Source organism: Penicillium hordei (genome assembly GCF_028827395.1).
Source record: "Penicillium hordei strain IBT 12815 chromosome Unknown utg000004l_segment0_segment0, whole genome shotgun sequence".
Classification (NCBI taxonomy): domain Eukaryota; kingdom Fungi; phylum Ascomycota; class Eurotiomycetes; order Eurotiales; family Aspergillaceae; genus Penicillium; species Penicillium hordei.
In genome coordinates this window covers 4,649,673-4,668,105 of record NW_026623145.1, presented here as the reverse complement: position 1 = coordinate 4,668,105, position 18,433 = coordinate 4,649,673, and the positions used below count along the sequence as shown (strand labels likewise).

Below are 18,433 nucleotides of genomic sequence, written 5' to 3'. Positions count from 1 at the left end.
CCTCTTCTCTCCTCCTCCTCACACTATAGCCGCGCAGTAAATATATCTTCCTAGCTTCCTAACCATGAGCTCCCCTCTAGTAGCCATAGTCACTGGCGCTGTAAGTTCACTCCTCTTGAAGATGGCCGGTCCTAACAATGATTGCAGAACCGTGGCATCGGGCGTGCCATCTGCGTTGCCCTGATTCAGCAGTTTTCAGGCCCTTTGGTTCTGTACACAGCCTCTCGTGCAGGGGTTTCTATTGACTTGGCCGGACTTTCTATCCCGCCAACCGTGCAAGTTCGACCTGCTCAGCTGTCCCTCACCGACCAGGCTAGTATCACGGCCCTCAGCATGATGGTCGCCAACGAGCACAAGGGGTGCGATATTCTGATCAACAATGCCGCAATTTACTATTTTCAGGAGAACATCACCGCATCACAGCTTCAGGAAACTCTCGACGTTAACTATCGTGGCACCCTAAATGTAGATCACCGAATCTCTTCTTCTCTTCATCTCGTCAACACCTACTAACCACACCAGGTCTGCCAAGCCTTCTTACCAATCATGCGCAAGAATGGCCGCATCGTCAATGTCTCCTCCCTAGCCAGCCAGCTCAAGCACTTCCACCCTCGTTTGCAGGCACGATTTCTGAAACCAAACCTCACCTTCACCGAGCTAAACGTCCTGGTCGACGAGTACAGTGTACGTGCTTTTATTTTCTTACTCTCTTTCCAGTTCTCCACTAACTACTTCACTCTAGCGCTTCCCAGATCAGCACACTGCGGCTGCATCGGGCTGGCCCCTCTTAGCCTACTTTACAAGCAAAGCCGCTTTGAACGCCGCAACACGGATTCTGGCTCGTGAAAACCCTCACCTGCTGATTAACTGCTGCTGTCCAGGGTGGGTGGATACAACGCTGGGTGCTCAAGCAGGTAAGCCACCCAAGTCTGTTGGTAAGTGCAAGGGTTTTCTCTAAATGTGGACGTATTATTCACTATTTTGATAGAGGAAGGAGCGAGAATCCCACTGCGACTCGCGATTGGTGACATCGGGCAGGTCAGTGGGAGGTACTGGGCGAATGAAACATCGGCGAGTGCAGGCAGTGGAAATATTCAGGATTGGTAGTGGGTCGGCTCAGGAAAAGGCTAGTTTTGGGAGGGCTTAATACTGATTCACACCAAGGCGAATTGTCCAATAACTGAGCATTTTGCACCAAATTTCACTATTTCCCCGGGAACCTTTGATTCTTAACCGCATCCATGTTGCGAATCAGTGAGATATAATTTATTGGAAGCTATGGAGTGCTGTATGTGTGTGGAGATGGAGAGTTGTAGAAGTAGACCGAAAGATTCTATTAATAGTTGCAGAATCGAACCCTATTTTTTTTACAAGATCCCAAAAGTAATTTAAATCTAGAGATAGTCACAGAGTATATGTTGAAATATCCTGCATCGTGACAATGAAATGCCACCTTGAAAGACTTCGGGCCTGGGTGAGGTGGGTAGCTCACGCACCACCCGCGGCGGCGGAGACGTTACACCGTTTATGCTGCGCATCAGATTTAGTAAACAAACTTTCACGCCAGTAGCCGTTCTCACTCACCGATAAGAAGACCGAGCATACCAAGCTCACAGCAGCGGCAACATACACGCAAATGAAACTTTCACAAAAAGTCAGTGTCCCATCCACCAAAACTAGTATCGAACGACACTTACGTGTTGTGCCATGCGGAGACAATAATCACAAGCGCCTGATCACGCAGCTTTTCGGACAGAGACGAGAGCAGTTGACTGCTGGTTCCGGACACGATCTGGCTGACTTGGGATTGCGGGTAGTCTGGAAGCAGGGCATATAGGTTTTTCGACGCGACATTGACAAATATAGCGCCGCTAATAGATACGCCCAGTGCCATGCCGCCTACTTGGGCTACAATCTATTAGCTGGAGATCTGGAAGGAGAGCAAAGTGACGAACCCAGTAACATGAGGCTCAGCCCGTTAGGCGCATCAGCTGGGGCTACAACAGCCTGAATGACCGCAAAAGAAGCTTGGGTGTTGGCGCCAGCTCCGAACCCGAGCAAGACTTGAAGGCCATACATCACTCCTGCTGAGCTGTCTACATGTATAATGGTAGCTGGTAGCTAGGGTATTAGCATATGATCATAGGGAAAGCGCATCATGGGCACCACTCACACATCAAAACAGCAGGGATCAGGGCAATTAGGCTGCCGCCAATATACCAGGGCTTATAGTAGCCGAAATAGGACATCATCGCCCCACTAGTCGGGATAGTAGTGATGAGAAGGAATATGAACGGGAGTAGGCGGACGGCAGATCTGATCGCGTTATCTCCCTGCGTGAACTGGAAATAAATGGGGATATAATAGACACTGATGTAGCACACGGCTCCCACTGTCGCACAAGAGATAAAGAGTAGGACTGGCTCCTTTTGGGCGAAGAGGTGGATTGGTAAGATGCGTGTCTCGACCGAGGTGGCGATAGTGAAGCCTTGTTGGAGGCCGAAGATAATCCACAAAACTCCAGATACAACGAACAACGCAATTATCTGCCCGCTGTTCCATGCATAGAGGGTTCCGCCGAAGTTGACGCCCATAACCAGAGTGACGATTGCTCCGATACAGAGCACGGAGCCCACCCAGTCGAAGCTGGCTAATTTCTGCAATCGCGAGGTCCCTGGTGCCGGGTCATTCGATGGGATGACAAACAGATACGTTGGAAGCAAAATTGCTCCAAACAGTAGGTTGATATAGAATGCCCAGCGCCAATTATATAGCTCAAAGCCGCCGCCGACAACAGGACCTAGGACCGTCCCAAGGCCCCAGACTAAACCACTTGGATTCATTATCAGTGTACGATCACCCAATTCTTATAAAGAGTAAATTCACCTCAAACTCAGGTATTTTGGCCGTTCCTGGCTGGTGGTGTTCATGGAAACCAAAGCCATCAGGCCGAAGTACATTCCGTTGCCGCCTGCACCAGCTATGACTCGCCCGACGATCTCGGCATTCATTGTGGGCGCCCCGCCACAGAGTGCAGAGCCTGCCATGAATATCACGGTGCATACTATAAACACCCATTTGGCATCGAAAAGCGTGTAGAGCTTGCCAAATGGCAATATCATTGCCATTCCCCCGATCACGAAGCTATAGAGCGTGTCAGCCAGCGACCTTCATATAATGCCCAAAATTGTATGCCACCTACCCCACCGACAGCCATGGCAAATCTTCGACCGCGTGGAATTGGTTGACAATTTCCTATTCATCAACACGAAAACTCGTCAGAACGTGTCCAGTCTCTATCCGCAGGGGGCTAAATTGAAGAGGTATCGGGTGCGCGTACAGGAGCAATGTTGGCAACAATTGTATTGTCCAGGGCGTAGACGAAGATGGCCGTCAGCGTACTAGCTAAAAATATGAACCACTAATGCTCTCAGCAATTCTATTCTCCAATTCTGGGTTCGAAACAACAAAACTCACCTTGAAGCCAGTGATGTGTCGCACTTCCTGCGGAGCCGGTGATGAGTCACTTAGACTGAGCTTTTCGGAATCGCGAAGGACATTGAGATCGGTAGAGTTAGAGTCGGCCATAATGTTCAATGAAAATAACTTGATTGGGAGCAAGAAGTCTAGCAAGACGCGACATAAGTGCAAAATCCCTATACCCTATATTCCTCCTTAAATATATTGAAAGCTCTTCCGATGCCAATTTGTCAGCCCGGGTCAATATCTTCTAGCAACAAAGAATTCCGTAGGTAGATGGACAAGGATTGAGATTTGTAAACATTTTATTGTTTGCGCAAAGGTTGCCGACTGTACGCCGGTCCGCTTCATGATTCGTCCATGGCGCCCTCGTGCCCTATTGAGGCATGACACACGCCGATCCCGGGAGGACCCTCCGATCGCCAGAAAGACCCCACTGCCCCCCTGGGTCCGTTCCAAAGTTCCACAATGAAGTCTTGTTTACTGAGCCCATTAGCTGCTATGTCTAAAGGGATATGAGTCAGTAAGGATCAAAGTTTATAGAACTTCTCCATCTTTGCTAGTGTCACCAACCAGTCTTCCTTGTGCTTGCAAAATATATCCAGTTCTGGCTTCCACACCTTCCCCGTCTCAAGCTCCATGGTGCCATAAGTGACAATCATAGCGCCTGGAAATTTGCTCCTGTTCTCTGCAATCATCGGCGATCCACAATTGGGGCAAAAGACCGCTGAACGGTCCCTCCAGAGTCTGTCGCATGATCTTCGTAGGTGCGCAGTGCACCGGTAACCTTGGTGATTTTGAAAGCCGAAATAAGCTGTCAAATACCAGGTATTATACCGCAAACATCATGTGACATTGGGTGCTAGGCATACCATACAAAAGTGTATATTATAGTTAGTCATCGATTTCCGCACAGATTGTTGAAATAGCGGGTTTTGTTATTTTGGTTGGAGTTGTCACCATTGGTCATCTATACCATACATTGTTCGTGCACCAGCTTACCGTCACCTTGTTATTCCTACTTACTACCATTGTTTTTGACCCGTACGGTCGTCATACTGTAACGAGTATCTACAAAACCATCTAATATCCATTCGGTATATCTAATAAAACCCTGCTACCGGCGCATACTTACTTGCATTGGCTCAAAGGCATGCCTGCAGGTTGCATCTCCTCAACAGAATGCACATCATCATTGTTGTCGTACACTCCAATCGTGCCTTAATACATCAGCAAAGTTCAAGAGGGACGATACGATCCGTAGTCCCCCTGTTTCCTCTTGTTTTTCTTTTCCTTGCCGTCCCTCGTCTCGTTATATTTCACTCGCGCTTAGTAGAAATGGCACACTCACCTACACCAAGGCCATCAAAAACGGCTCCTTGATGTATTCATTGACAATGCCTCAGCTGCGTTATTGATGTTTGCTGTGCGATCCACAACAGCCACTACCTTACGGGGTAGGTGATCGTCTTGATGAAGCCGCATATGTTACAGTCCGAGATCCTCATCAGTTACTAAAGTTGAGACGAATGCGATAGTACTACGATCAAGCGACGACTCCAGGAGCTTCTTGATCAACATAGGAAGGGCTTGAAGAGAGTTGTACAGCTTTGTAGATGCCAGTGTTAGCTAGATCTACCTTATTGACTGTGGAGAGTGTGCCATACTTCAATAACGATACAATCACCAGCAGTAATAGCGCCAGCAACAGCGACTAAGACCGAGTAGAAGACTGTATAGCTCGTCGGAACAATGTATACAATTCCCACGGGGTCCCGTTGGCCGGCAGCATCCTCCCCCCTTGCAATGGCATACTCATCCTGGAGTGCGCGGTCGATGTCCAAAGCCTGATGATACTCCTTTAAGGCGTCTAGTGTCAGGATATACTCCACGGCAGCCTCGGAGGCAACATAGCTAGTGCTAGCGAGGATGGCGTCCTGAATGGCATCGGCTTTGTCAAGCAGTGTTTGCTGAAGAGCCTCCAGCTGGGTTCGACGAGTGAATATGTTGTGCATGCGGCCATCGAGGACAGCCTCAGGAATAGCTCGAAGGGAGGAAGCCAAGGCAATGATTGAGCGAATGGGCAAATTCGTTCACGGTCAAAGATGCGAGCCTTGAATCCTTTGATCTTCTCCGATCCATGTTCTTGGACGTGGGGTGTGATGTTCCTTCAGGGGGAGGTGGGCCACATTCCCGATACCGGGGTGAGTCTACGTCTCCGTCTGTTATATCACATTCGTTTTCTAGCTGTTTTACCACACAGATAAACCACGGAAAAACAGGCCTTTCAACATGCTTTCATCCACATCAACCTTTACCACCCCTACCGCTTCTGCTGCCAGTATTCGGACTGCCCGACTTCGGGTTCGGGGATATCCAGCAGACTACGACGTATACGAGTCCAACGTGGCTGCCTCGAATTCTCCCTCGCAGCAGGTGGGGCGGCGAGTTTTAAGTGCGTAGCTAATAGTCGAAAGTATATCATGGCATGCAATTCATTTTCTGTATAGAATATGGTTTCCGACATGCTATGTATACATATACACATCTATGAATCTAGCTCACTTTGGCGGAATGATAGGCAAAGAGACGTAGTTTTGAAACTGACATCCGAAATGTATGTGGTTGAGCCCATGAAACTTCTCCTTTGCCCTATTTCAATTGCCCAATTCTCAGTTATTGTTTTACGTGCGCGGTTGATGGAACACTTACTGATCAATTGGGGAGTCATGCTGGAAGATGCCGCATCCCTGCGTATCGCCCGAGGCAACTTCCAAAACGATTTTGTCTCCATGTTCCACCACGACGTTTGTTGGCCAAATCTCAACGTCCACGACGTATATATCACCCACAATAACTGGCTCCACGTCTGTGCTCAGTCTCGGTGCCGTAGCTATACTCGGTGCTTGTGGTGATCAGGATCAGTGTTGCGTAAACTAACACGTAGCCAGCCTTCAGTCAGAGGCACGGGGTCGCCAGCAGTACCTGTATAAAAGACCTCCTGACTAGCTGGAGATATATGTCGCAGTGTGAGGAAGAGATCAATATTGGAGGGGATAATCTCGCTGCCTGGGTTCGGGGCGAACGAAGCATTCAGATGTGCTACAATGTGACCGGTAATCTCTGTCTGTTCCGTGAAAGGCTCCGTCTCAAACCTCAGCAGCTGCGGGTTGTCGAAGGTGCCCAGAGCAAAATAAGAGATCTTTGTCACAGGCAAGTCCTTGACTGCGGTCTCATCAATGGTTTACCTTCCATCGGGGTGTGGGAAGAAGGGAGTGTACTGCGTCCGGGAAACGGGCTACTCGTTCTCGCTCCGCCGAGGGTATGCCTGCTCGGCCTTCGCATCGTTGAAGCCAATGTCCTCGCGCAGAATAATGCTAACAGGGGCTAGCTTGCCTGGACCATTCCAGCCCTCACGATCCTCACCTTTGAGGAAAGCATCCAGGAAGCTGCACTGGACCACCGCCTCCGCGTGGTAGTAGAAGGGCAGATTGTGTCGACCGGTAATGAAGCGCAAGTATTTCAGGGGGGACCCTGCCCACGTCCAGCCCTCAATGTTGCCACGCAGATGTAAACAAATCCCACCCCAATTAGCAACGCTAATCACGGGCACTTGTATATCACCCATGTTGTACTCTTTGGAGATGTAGTACCGTTCATCGCGGAATCTGTTAGCCACATTGTCCTGCGTTTGATCGCGACGGTTAGAGTAGGGATGCAATCTAGTTCAGCACATCAGTAACTAAGGTCGATATTTAAGCACCTTTTAGGAAAGTTTCTAGCCGCCTACATTTCGTAATGAATGTCCTTCCCATAGGGTCTATATGTCAAGATCACTGGAACATAAGCGTCGGTCTCGGATCGATACACATTGCAGCAGATGAGGCCACCGGCCACCTTGGGTCGAACGGTGACATTCTGCTCGATGTATGGGAACGAGGTACTGTCCGTCTTCTAGATATCGCAAATAAAATTAGGAATTTTGACAGGGAGTAATTGGCATGGTGCAAGGATTGAAGAAAACAAAATAAACATCAGCTGCAGCTTCAGTCCAGGCAATCTCTCTTCTATATTCGGTTATATATTGTATATATACATGTGACCTCCCCCGCCCTTTCCCGGTCGTCGGGACCACTTAGGGATAGCCGCTAATATTCCGAATACTCTAGCTGACGATTTTAGTCCTTGAACGAAATGGCATTTGTACGGAGGAATTCGTCCAGCCCCATGTCAGCATTGAACTGGCCCCATCCGCGCCCTTTGATGCCGCCTCGAGGGAAACTGGGATCATCGTGCACACTCATAATGTCGGTATGAACTAACCTGGTTTCTATCTCCTTCCCTAGCGTTAATCCGCTGGTTAGATCGCGATATCGCCAGTAAAAACTGCCCTTCTCAGTCCATAGCCCGTATCAATGCCGAAGCTGATGTCCTGCTGATCGGTGTCAATCAATATCAGACTAGCCGTGAGGGAGAATTCCCCAAATGGCACGGTGCAAGACAGGATTCGTAGCGGACCAGGTAGCGAATGCCTTTGCTGCTGCTGCTACATCCTCGTCGACCTGCCTGTGAGTGACACCAGAGGACATTCAATTGATATCGTCTATTCCAGCGGAGGGAGTATATTTTAATAGAAATCATCAAGGGAGAGGTCTCGTAGGTGGATAATAGTGTGTTATACATTTACTGTTTGTATTTGAGTCTAATTCCGTGGTCTAGTCGTTGCACGTCCCTTAAACTAAGTATTTCGTTGTATAACTAGAGCGAAAACCCAGCATCAATCACAGCATTTATCCCAGTGATTGACCAAGACATGGAAAGGAACTGTACGTGTTCCGCAACGTCCTATGTCCGTGTTAGCAGAGCTACATAGATAGTTCACCAAAGCGACACACCTCGGGCGTTGCGAGCCGCTTTAGCACATTCTTCTCCTCCACGGCCTGGATCTTCTCATCATGAAACCCCTGTCCCCAGTCCTTCCCTCCATCAGCTTATGGGCCAAAATGGTCCAAATGAAGGACTCACCGTCATGGGAACGAATTGTCCGCATCTTCCAGGTTCATAACGTCCGTCATCTGCGTCCATCCTACATTCGAGACAACAACATCCACAGTCTGTTGTACGAGTTGCGTCATTTCCGCCCGACTGACTATATCCGCAGTGAACCACGGCCGCTCATTTCCGACTGTGCCATCACCATACTGACTCCGCAGCTCGCTCAGCTCGCTCATCTCGGCGATCAGCTGGGCAGCAGCCGTAACGTTGTTATGATAGTTAATAACGATGCGTGTGTTGCCCTGGGCAGCCAGCGTGCGTGCGACAGCAGCACCAACTCCACGTGACGCTCCGGTGACGAGTGCGACTCTGGTGGAACCCATCATTCCTAAGTGTCTCTAGGAAGTAAGGAAGTAGAAACTAGCTGTGTGACCTGGCCATCGGAGAGCCGATGCGGAGGGCGTTCGGCTCCACCTACCCGGGGTTTTACCATTAACAATGGCTTGATACCCGAGCTAGCATTTGAAACCGCCCACATATCCTTTTGGAGCTGTTGGTCTCTTCATTCTCCTCTGGAACTCGAACAGCTCATCCCCGAAAAATAGATGACAGCGCATTCCGCTCCGTTAACCTCTACATCACCAGCCACGACGCCAACGGCGTGACGGGCTTCCAAGATCAGATCCCCGGGGCCCTGGAATGGCAGCAGATGGCCAACGGAGCCCTCTTCTCCCTAGCATATGCAACCAATGAAATCCCCGTCCAGCTCAGCAATGACAAGGACCTCGGCATTTACAAGTCCAACCTAGAAGATCCGCCTGGTATCACCATCCCCGGCGGTACCGTCCTGCGTATGGTCGACATGAAACCCGGATCGATTTCACCAATGCATCGCACTATCAGTTTAGACTACGGGGTTTTCTTGAAGGGGGAAGTAGAGTTGATACTCGACTCCGGGGAGACACGACTACTCAAGCGGGGGGATATCGCGGTACAGCGTGGACCAGCCATGCATGGAAGAACCCGAGCACGACAATTTGAGCACCCATGCTATATGTCCTACAGAAGGCAAAGCCGCTGGAAATCAATGGAAACGCTTTGGAGGAGGATTACGGCGGTGGAATTGATGACGTGAAGCCGTCGAAATGAAACATCTAGGAACGATCCAATGTGAAATAGAGACGTTACTAGACTGTCATATATAGGGATTGGTGTCCAACTTCCCTACTTGCTACCATAGTATATTATTAGATGGGGTGGGGAATAGCTATTCAGAACCCCTTCGCTGATTCTCCAAAGGCTCATCGACGATAGTAGGAGCGACAGGGTATAGAGCCCCAGGAGGGATTGTTGTTCATATCGCAAAGAAGCCCGATGTGACCTACCAAATAGATGACTGCAAACCAACACGGACTTTGTTCCGATCATTGGAACGAAATATCCTTGTGCAGCTAATGGAAGGACGGCCTTACACCTGACGCCGGCAAGGTGGGAATCTCTTACTTACTCTACGATCTTGCTCCTCATAAGAGACGGCGCAACCTCAAAATCAGTACTACGTCGAAGCAAAAGGACACAGCTCAATTTAGATTCTCGTCAAATCACTATCAACCCACAATATGCCCGCCAGATTCCTCAAGTCCAAGCAGTCCCCCGTTCTGAGTTCAGCGCAGGTGGACGTCGGCTCTATCGTTAGTAGCGTCATTGATGATGTGCGCACTAACGGCGACACCGCTGAGCGCAAGTACTCGGAGAAATTTGACAAGTAGTCTCCGGCCTCGTTCAAGCTGTCCCAAGCAGGCATTGAAGAGTCCATTGCGGAGTGCCCCGCGCAAACCATGGAGGATATTAAAACAGTGCAGGATAATGTGCGTGGTTTTGCCCAGGCTCAAAAGGATTCCCTCAGCGACTTTGAATTTGAAAGTCAGCCCGTAAGTTCCCTTCCTTGGATAGGGAGGCAACGGGAATGCGGAATGGATTCTCTAACCATTGTAGGGCGTTATTCTTGGTCAAAAGAACCTGCCCGTCAACATGGTCGGCGCGTAAGGCCTTTCGAGGATCTTGAACAGTGATGAACTTTCTTGATCGATCTAGCATTGAATAGCTATATTCCCGGCGGACGATACTCTCTCCTTGCATCGGCCAGGTGTCCCTCATGTTATTCGTTGCACACCCCCTATTGTTGGCAAAGTACCGTATGCCACCGTTGCTGCAATGCATCTCGCGGGCGCCGACGAGATCTACCTGCTAGAGGGTGTACAGGCAGTCGCAGCAATGGCCTTAGGCACGAAATCTATTCGAAAGGTCGACTTTATTGCTGGACCAGGAAATGCCTTCGTCGCAGAAGGCAAGCGCCAGCTATGTGGTGAGATTGGTATTGGCTTATTTGCTGGTCCGACAGAGATCCTTATTATCACGGACGAGACAGCCAATGCATTCACTGTTGCAACAGATATCCTGTCACAGGCAGAGCATGGACCAGACTCGCCCTCAGTGGTGATTACCACTTCCGAACGTGTTGCGCACGAGACTATCCGCATCATTGATGAGATCCTCAAAGGCTTGAGCACGGCGGATGTGGCCGGTGTTTCATGGGCACAACACGGAGAAGTGATTGTCGTGGACTGGGTTGAGGAAGCTTGGAAGCTGGGGGACGAGTATGCCAGTGAACACGTGCAGATCTTCACACGTCGGCCATGCGACGCGCTAGACAACATGACCGCTTACGGTGCTCTCTTTCTGGGTGAAAATACTTGCGTCTCCTACGGTGATAAGGTCTGTCCCTCGACACACCTGTGACAATTAAACTTCCGCATTGACTAACATTGACTAGGTGATTGGAACCACCATGTCCTTCCTACTCGAAAGGCTGCTAGATATACGGGAGGCCTGTGGGTAGGCAAGTACCTGCGCACCGTGACATACCAAGAAGTCAGGAACGACGTGGCCGGCGGCGAATTCGGTCGGCTCTGTAGACGAGCAGCTCGGGTAGAGAACTTTGAAGGCCACGCGCGCTCCGGGGATCTCTGCGCCCATCTGCACTTGAAAGATCAGTTTGCCTGGATCAATGTTGCGAGGAGAGACTTGCAGATGCTGGTCGGGAATGTTTAGTGGAATGCCTTGAGCTTATCTTTGTGTATTCGTATATCAGAGTTGTGACATCCATGGACGTTCTCGTGTCTTTAACCTAATGACTAGGATATTCCCAAGTCCTGAGTAGAAACTACAGAAATTCCACTTAGGTAATATCAGAGAATACGGCCAGAGTCTTGATTATTTTGAAACTCCAGAACCCATATCTAATGTATATTAAGCCCAGCCTTTTAAATTAAGACATTAGACCATACGCTTTCAGCATCTTTTTACTACCTTAGTAGTACGCATTCTCGGTAAATCTTCGGGATTCATAAATTATGTCCTACTAGATTGAATATTTTACACTAAGCTCGGGGAAAGATAATCTCCGAGGACGAAGAAGAAGTGCGACTAACACATGATCCGCGACTCGCAAAAGTCACTGGAATCCTGAATTGAGAAATACCCGAGGCAGCAATTTCCGCAGATTTCGGAGTTCTGAGCGAGTGAGGTTGGCCCCCTTCAGCCGATGTGGTCCCGACAGTACAACATACCCGCCTCGTATTTCATTGAGAGGGAATGGTGGGGAGCGTTGGTGCTGGTATTGGTAGGCTGACCGCAGCTATTGCACTGTGCGACCAGGGACATAACATTCAAATATTTGAGAAATCGCATCTAGCCACGGAGATGGGGGCAGCCACTCACTTAGCCCCGAACGCAAATGGCCTCCTCCAGCGTTTGGGGGGTTTTTGCAGAGCAGTTTGGCGCCAACCCCATGGAACAAGTAAAGCCCTCCCTCGCTAGCGGGACATTGTGGACGCGCTGCTGACCTGGGTCTCTAGCCCACCCATTATAGCGCGACAGGAGAACTGCAACGGGTGTTAGACCTAACGGAGTCAAATAAGAAGTGGCAACATCCCTGGCTTCTCGCGCACCGTATTGACCCCCACAACAATTTAAAAGGGATCGCGACGACTGCCATGAAAACCCACAAAGCAATCCCCCTTCGAACGGGTTCTCGTGTTGCTCGGGTCGACGCATAGACAGCAACCATCACGATAGACGATGGCAGCAAGTTCCAAGGTGACGTGGTACTCGGTGCTGACGGGGTGCACTCAGTCACCCGACATGCGGTGCCTGGGGGCCAGGTCAGGGCAGAGTGCCGGGGCAAGAGCGCCTTTCGATTCATGGTCTCTAAGGAGGTGGCCATGAATGATCCGGTCACGGCCAAGCTCGTCCAGCACCCGGGCGAGCTTAGCATCTGGTATTGCAGCGATGCGCGCATTATAATGTACCCTACTTCCCACAATACCGTCTTGAACTTCGTGGCGATCCATCCGGAAAACAAGTCCGCGGCAGATACCGATGACTCTTGGGGCCAACAGGGCAAGCTGGAGAAGATGTTACAGATCTTCGACGGGTTCGACCCGACCATTCTTCGATTCCTGGGCAAGGTCGACCCCCAGAGCGTGAAGGTGTGGAAGCTCCTGGACATGGACCTCGTCTCTCAATGCATCATCACCATCTGGCTCTGCTTGGGGACGCGGCCCATCCTTTCCTACCGCATCACGGTCAGGGCGCCGGGATTGTGATCGAGGATGGCATCTCACTGGCGGTAGTCCTATCTCCAGGGATATCAACCGCCGAGGTGCCCAAGCGACTCAAACTCTACCATGACATCCGGCACGAGCGGGTCACTCACATCCAAGAATACTCGCGTATCATCGGCGAGGATCGTACAGATGACAACCAGCTGGACAGTAAGCTGAAGCTACCCCTGCGCGGAAGACCTGCGGATGAATGAGGCTCACCCATTTGACTCCAGTATACAGCTTCACTAACTTCAACTTTGGGCATGACGAGTGGGATAATTCGACCCAATGTCTGCGTGAGTGGACATGGAATCAGATTTCTAACCCTTACTGGCGCATGCCCATCGCCTTCAGCCAAATGCCCGGACCGCGACAGACCCATCTGGGTGTACCACGCGACGGCACCAAGTCCACGTTTACGACAGTCAATCAAGTTCAAGACTTCGCGAACCGTCCTGCAGAATCTGTTCCCGCCTGGTTGCAAAGGCTGGCGGTTCACACCTCCAGATACCATTGCTTACGCATCCTTCTCGCAAACAAGGCTGAACAAGATGGAGTGGCTATGTGGGTCAGGATACAAGCATATTGGCTTGTACATTCACGGGGTTGAGTATGTCAGACGATGGCTCAGTAATCCGGGGCACCTAGCTGCCCGTCCTTTTCGAGTCCTTAACGAACCCCATTGTTTCAGGCCGGGAGGAACTTAGCATGCCCAACCTTTACACCTCAGTCGATGTGTACTGTCGCTCCAGGTCCTATCGCATCCGCACCGGGTGGGAGGGGGCCCTCTGGGGGAACTTACTTGAGGACCTGGTTGAAGTGGGCTCATCTACCACCACGGGCGCATTAAGTGGAGAGGCCGATGCAGGAATTCTGGCCTACAAATACCTGCCCAAGAGTGGCCGGGCGAATAAGAACATTCCTGCCGAAGAATATGCCATCTTCGACCCCTTCTCCAAAGCAGTGCCGACGCCAAAACCCCAGAGGGTGTATACGACTGATAAGGCAAGCATACAAATTGATGTTTTGGATTGGCAGCAATTACCGACGCTCTATCATGTCATTTCACGGCTTGCAGATGTCCCCGCGTTCGAGATCGTGGGGGCGAAGGTGGTGGAAGGGGAAGGGGACGGGGTGCCGGATGTTTTGGGGGCTGGACCAATTGAGTAGATACTATTTCTTCATCATACCTAATAAAAACCCAGACCCAGAAGACTGGGTTGGTTTTAGGTCGAAGTTTTTGACCCTATAATGGGTTTAGGTCGGACTGGGTAACCTAGTACTAGGTCTACCGCTCTAAATTGGGTTCCAAATATGACAAACATACTTAGAAATCTAATTGTATAAATTATACATTTCGTTGTCGTAATTTAAGGTATTTACTTTACAATTAAAGACTTGATTAACGGGTTAAATCTGTGGGACTCCCATTCCCATATGGTCTCACACTAGCATAATTGATAGCGCCGGGCGCCCTATTTCGTAGACAACGAAACCTGAGCCGGGGTACGATGGGTGGTTCTCAAGTACTGCGCGCTACATAGCCGCTAATGTTACAGCAGGGTTTACACATTCAAGAGCAATTCAGAATGCTCCAGTTCGGGCATACCTACACCTGTTCTCCCAGACAAAGTGCGCGGCCACATGGTTCTCGTCCCAGATAGTGTGCCAAGAAAGGATGGTTATGTAAAAGTCATGACAGTAAGGGCTCAGAAGCTTGCAGGGCCATATGCTAACTCCCTTCAGATTACCTCGACGTTGAAGAATGACGGCGACTACGTCCCTATCTCGCCAACATGAAAGAAGGGCTATTCAATCCAACTTCGACTCCGCAACCATGTTGAATGGCACCATGGAGATGCCGTACGATCCATCCCGAGATTTTCAAAGGATTCTTACTTAAGGATCGATTCATACTATGAGGTACACATAGAAATGTTAGTTGAGAGCCGAGATGATTTAGACAATCATTTAATGATTTGATCTAAACATCAAGGAGGTCTGGATTACATTTGCAAAGCAGGGGACTTATACCAGTTGACATAGAAGCAATTTTGAAAAAGGGAGAGTCTGACGAGTTGTACATATAAACATATACGAAGCCAAACATGGCAGTGACCCGCGGGTGACTTGTTGTCGACGAGAATGTGCATTATGAGACGTGTTAGAGTCTACAGAGTAGATGAGATCATGGAGCAGCACAATATAATGTATTGTGGGTGATGATAGTTGTATGTTATGTATTCGGACTTGGTATTCAACATAACCCAAACCCCATTTTGGGTTAGGTTCGGGTTAGAGTGGGTTGCGCTGAAGTCTACGCTACACCAAAATCCAATCATATCATTCTCAGACTTGCGATTTCTATGGATATTTGTGCTAACATGTGAATATAATACATGCTGACTATTAAAAGCATTTCTATCGATGGTCATCATCCTTGTTTAATCCCGAACTAGAACACCACGGTATCTCATCCTTCCATCACGCAGAGTCTGCATAGCAGCCTCGACACCATCTTTGGTCAAGGGGAAGGTCATGGTAGTCGGGCTAATCTTCTTATCGGCAGCGAACTCAACCAATGTGCGCAGACTCTTGCGCGACGCAACAAGCGAACCCTGAATGCGGATACCCTTAATATTCATGAACAGAAGGGGAACAGGCGAGGGAGCAAAGTCGACAGTCAGGGGGTAGATTGAGCCGTGTACATCCATAAGCGGGATGAGGCTAGGATAGTCGACGTGGGCGCTGCCGCAGAGCAGTAGGTGGTTCACAGGCTTGAAGTCCTTCAGTTCCTCACCCTTGCGGAATACATGGTACTCGGACGCGCCGAATCCGAAGGCCTCCTCGCGCTTCGCCTCCGAGCTGGACAAAACAACGACGTGGCACCCCATCGCCGAGGCGAGCTTGATGGCCAGGTGACCAAGACCACCGATGCCCATGATGGCCACGCGGTCCGTCGGCTTGACACCGTACTCCGTCAGACAGGTCCAGACGGTGGCGCCAGCGCACATCAAGGGCGCGGCGTCGGCGGAGTCATAGCCATCCGGAATAGGAACGACGCATCCGGCATCCCAAACGACGCCGCCGCCAAACGAGCCCACGTCGTGGTCGTGTGAGCCGTATTCCTTCTTATTCTCGCAGTATTGGTCCCAGCCTGGTTACTATTAGCATGTTGTTGATCTTGTTTTGGGGTTGGAATTCGTACCCGTCAAGCACTTGTCGCAGTTTCCACACACGTAGTGTGTGTATCCGTATCCGACACGCGCTCCAACCTGGACATTGGTGACATCCCGGCCGAGCTGGCGAACGATACCGACACCCTCATGGCCGAGAGCGATCCCGGAACAGAGATAATGCTCGTCTGTGCCGCAGAGACCGGAGTGTGTTGTCTCGATGTAGACCTCGTTGGGCTGCAAGGTGCGGGTGGTCTTGTCGGCCACGATCTTTCCCTCCTTGGAGCCGCGGAAAACCTCAAAAGTGACGCTCATTGCGACAGTGTGTGGACGTGATTTTGCGGGAAAACAAATTAGTGTAGTGTGGGATAAGAGTACAAGACAGCTAGCAGTCCTTTTAAATCAAATCGCCTCTCCAACTTCCGAGTTTTACATGTCTGGGATTCATCGGTGTTTGGTCTCTGAGTTGTGCCGTTTCCCGTCGGGTCTCAACATGACAGTGCCAATGAAGTCTCTGCTAGGTGTGGATCAAACGATGATCAAATGTATTTTAAAGTTGTTCAGTATAATTCTGCAGCACGTTGTGTAGATCGGCTAGTGGGCTATCAAGCCTTATCACTGCTATTGCCGAGGCATCCGGCCGTCTTCTGGAAATTCTGTGGAACCCTGGGACTTTTATGTGAAGCTAAACCACAGAGGGGTGCCGTCCGAGCAAAGTCTCCACTAGACCAGATATTTGAGATGGCGCAAGCGGTGGAATTCCTCCGAAGTCCAAGCTTATCGGAGACTTTTCACCTTGGGTCGGGTTTTACTCGGGATGGATATTATAATCCCATTATGCCAACTTGATACCTTGATGGAATGACAGGGAATTTTGCCATAACCTTCAAAAATTCGTCCCGAGTCCAAAACTCGGTGTTTAATTGTAATTCTTCAGTGACGTCATATCCAGTGAATGTAGAACAAAAAGGGATTTTTCGCTTAACATGGTTGAAGTCAGACATGTGTGGGTGCTGGATATTCCTCGGGTGGGCTAGAAATTGAGACCCTCTTTTTGACAACAACATCATACGATTCTCCTCCGATAATCACTTTCAGTGGATGATTTCCACTCCTGTTCCCACTGAGCGCGGATGTTATTACGACCGTACAGCCTCGGCCGGCTTCTTGCCACTTCTCGGTCCGAACCGATCTCAACCTCGCTGAAAGGCTCCTAAAGCCATTGTGGGGGTTTTGTTGACTCGATCGTCTCCAGTTCACTAAACTAGGCATGGTCTTTTAGGCCTCCGCGAGGGGAGGCCCAGAGTAGGACCCAGAATTGTTCCTACGTTCTTGGCCTATTGAATGGCAATTCTTATTTCGACATATTTCGAGCTCAGATCTAGTTATTTTCTGGTCAATCTGTTTTTGTGCTCGTCGCCTGATTTTGCTTAGTACATGATGTATCGTAAGAATAAGATTACGCCTCAGCGGAGGATCCTTCCTCCAACTCGGACGACCAATCTTTTGGGTGCACACTTAAACTTCGCGCCCAACGGAAGGGAATTCCATCCCTTCGCTGGGGTTGCAGATAAACAGGTTTCCTCTGACAAAAGAAGAGGATGGATTATCTCCATTGAATTTTGTGGCAGTGGGCGCAGACTACAACGGATGGTTATATATGGGAGGCAAAGAACCAGGCCAATTTCTACAGCTTCAATTAGATTGTGGATTTCATAGGCGATTCTCAGAATGTCGACCATGTTTGTTGACGGCGAAGAGTCTTCCGTTCCATTCGTACAATATTTGACAACATCGTGAGCCCATAAAATGCCCTCCTCGCACGGCTCCTATGGTCGCAAAGGGTCCACTCACCGATGGTAACATACGCATGAAGTTGATAGGTTTTTACCACGTAGTACTCATTTCCATTGGGAATGCGCACCCCATGAGGAAGGGCCGGGAAACCAGGTAAACTTCGGCATTGCGACAAAGGGTGTCACTGTCAAAAACCAAGTTGCAACCGAGACTGGACAGCTGCTTTTATATGCACTGGCCCACATACACACTGAACAACAAGGAACGATTCTACAATAGCCAGCTCATTGGGTCGACTTGGGGCTCTTTGCATTTTGG

At 49.8% G+C, this 18,433-nt stretch overlaps 10 protein-coding genes across 10 annotated transcripts; 5 read left to right on the top strand and 5 right to left on the bottom strand.

Moving 5' to 3' along the window:
- Nucleotides 1-64: 64 nt before the first annotated feature.
- On the top strand, nt 65-1,107 carry N7537_008949 (uncharacterized protein; the record flags this gene model as incomplete). The annotated part of the gene is made up of 5 exons (XM_056900003.1): nt 65-100; nt 148-465; nt 523-684; nt 743-935; nt 989-1,107. The coding sequence occupies 5 exons, from the start codon at nt 65-67 to the stop codon at nt 1,105-1,107; spliced, it is 828 nt and encodes a 275-aa protein (XP_056752079.1).
- Nucleotides 1,108-1,488: 381 nt separating this feature from the next.
- On the bottom strand, nt 1,489-3,588 carry N7537_008948 (Major facilitator superfamily domain general substrate transporter; the record flags this gene model as incomplete). Its single annotated transcript, XM_056900002.1, has 9 exons — nt 1,489-1,530; nt 1,585-1,642; nt 1,698-1,908; nt 1,956-2,114; nt 2,174-2,832; nt 2,887-3,144; nt 3,203-3,255; nt 3,341-3,421; nt 3,478-3,588. The coding sequence occupies 9 exons, from the start codon at nt 3,586-3,588 to the stop codon at nt 1,489-1,491; spliced, it is 1,632 nt and encodes a 543-aa protein (XP_056752078.1).
- A 1,131-nt stretch (nt 3,589-4,719) lies between these two features.
- Nucleotides 4,720-4,965, bottom strand: N7537_008947 (uncharacterized protein; the record flags this gene model as incomplete). Its single annotated transcript, XM_056900001.1, has 2 exons — nt 4,720-4,808; nt 4,854-4,965. 2 exons carry the CDS (start codon nt 4,963-4,965, stop codon nt 4,720-4,722), a joined length of 201 nt encoding a protein of 66 aa, XP_056752077.1.
- A 3-nt stretch (nt 4,966-4,968) lies between these two features.
- N7537_008946 (uncharacterized protein) lies at nt 4,969-5,495 on the bottom strand (the record flags this gene model as incomplete). The annotated part of the gene is made up of 2 exons (XM_056900000.1): nt 4,969-5,088; nt 5,148-5,495. The coding sequence occupies 2 exons, from the start codon at nt 5,493-5,495 to the stop codon at nt 4,969-4,971; spliced, it is 468 nt and encodes a 155-aa protein (XP_056752076.1).
- Nucleotides 5,496-6,041: 546 nt separating this feature from the next.
- N7537_008945 (Peptidase S15/CocE/NonD C-terminal) lies at nt 6,042-8,861 on the bottom strand (the record flags this gene model as incomplete). Its single annotated transcript, XM_056899999.1, has 8 exons — nt 6,042-6,132; nt 6,193-6,385; nt 6,466-6,705; nt 6,898-7,202; nt 7,271-7,434; nt 8,311-8,325; nt 8,376-8,456; nt 8,571-8,861. The coding sequence occupies 8 exons, from the start codon at nt 8,859-8,861 to the stop codon at nt 6,042-6,044; spliced, it is 1,380 nt and encodes a 459-aa protein (XP_056752075.1).
- A 65-nt stretch (nt 8,862-8,926) lies between these two features.
- N7537_008944 (cupin domain-containing protein) lies at nt 8,927-9,624 on the top strand (the record flags this gene model as incomplete). The annotated part of the gene is made up of 3 exons (XM_056899998.1): nt 8,927-8,958; nt 9,121-9,466; nt 9,541-9,624. 3 exons carry the CDS (start codon nt 8,927-8,929, stop codon nt 9,622-9,624), a joined length of 462 nt encoding a protein of 153 aa, XP_056752074.1.
- A 470-nt stretch (nt 9,625-10,094) lies between these two features.
- On the top strand, nt 10,095-10,521 carry N7537_008943 (uncharacterized protein; the record flags this gene model as incomplete). Its single annotated transcript, XM_056899997.1, has 3 exons — nt 10,095-10,166; nt 10,245-10,406; nt 10,471-10,521. 3 exons carry the CDS (start codon nt 10,095-10,097, stop codon nt 10,519-10,521), a joined length of 285 nt encoding a protein of 94 aa, XP_056752073.1.
- Nucleotides 10,522-10,689: 168 nt separating this feature from the next.
- Nucleotides 10,690-11,586, top strand: N7537_008942 (Histidinol dehydrogenase; the record flags this gene model as incomplete). The annotated part of the gene is made up of 2 exons (XM_056899996.1): nt 10,690-11,242; nt 11,309-11,586. 2 exons carry the CDS (start codon nt 10,690-10,692, stop codon nt 11,584-11,586), a joined length of 831 nt encoding a protein of 276 aa, XP_056752072.1.
- A 685-nt stretch (nt 11,587-12,271) lies between these two features.
- On the top strand, nt 12,272-14,312 carry N7537_008941 (Acetoacetate decarboxylase; the record flags this gene model as incomplete). The annotated part of the gene is made up of 6 exons (XM_056899995.1): nt 12,272-12,334; nt 12,393-12,564; nt 12,613-13,121; nt 13,148-13,310; nt 13,376-13,710; nt 13,791-14,312. The coding sequence occupies 6 exons, from the start codon at nt 12,272-12,274 to the stop codon at nt 14,310-14,312; spliced, it is 1,764 nt and encodes a 587-aa protein (XP_056752071.1).
- Nucleotides 14,313-15,586: 1,274 nt separating this feature from the next.
- N7537_008940 (NAD(P)-dependent alcohol dehydrogenase) lies at nt 15,587-16,660 on the bottom strand (the record flags this gene model as incomplete). The annotated part of the gene is made up of 2 exons (XM_056899994.1): nt 16,351-16,660; nt 15,587-16,299 (listed from the first exon to the last, which is right to left on the bottom strand). Exons 1-2 carry the CDS (start codon nt 16,631-16,633, stop codon nt 15,587-15,589), a joined length of 996 nt encoding a protein of 331 aa, XP_056752070.1. The 5' UTR covers nt 16,634-16,660.
- Nucleotides 16,661-18,433: the final 1,773 nt, after the last annotated feature.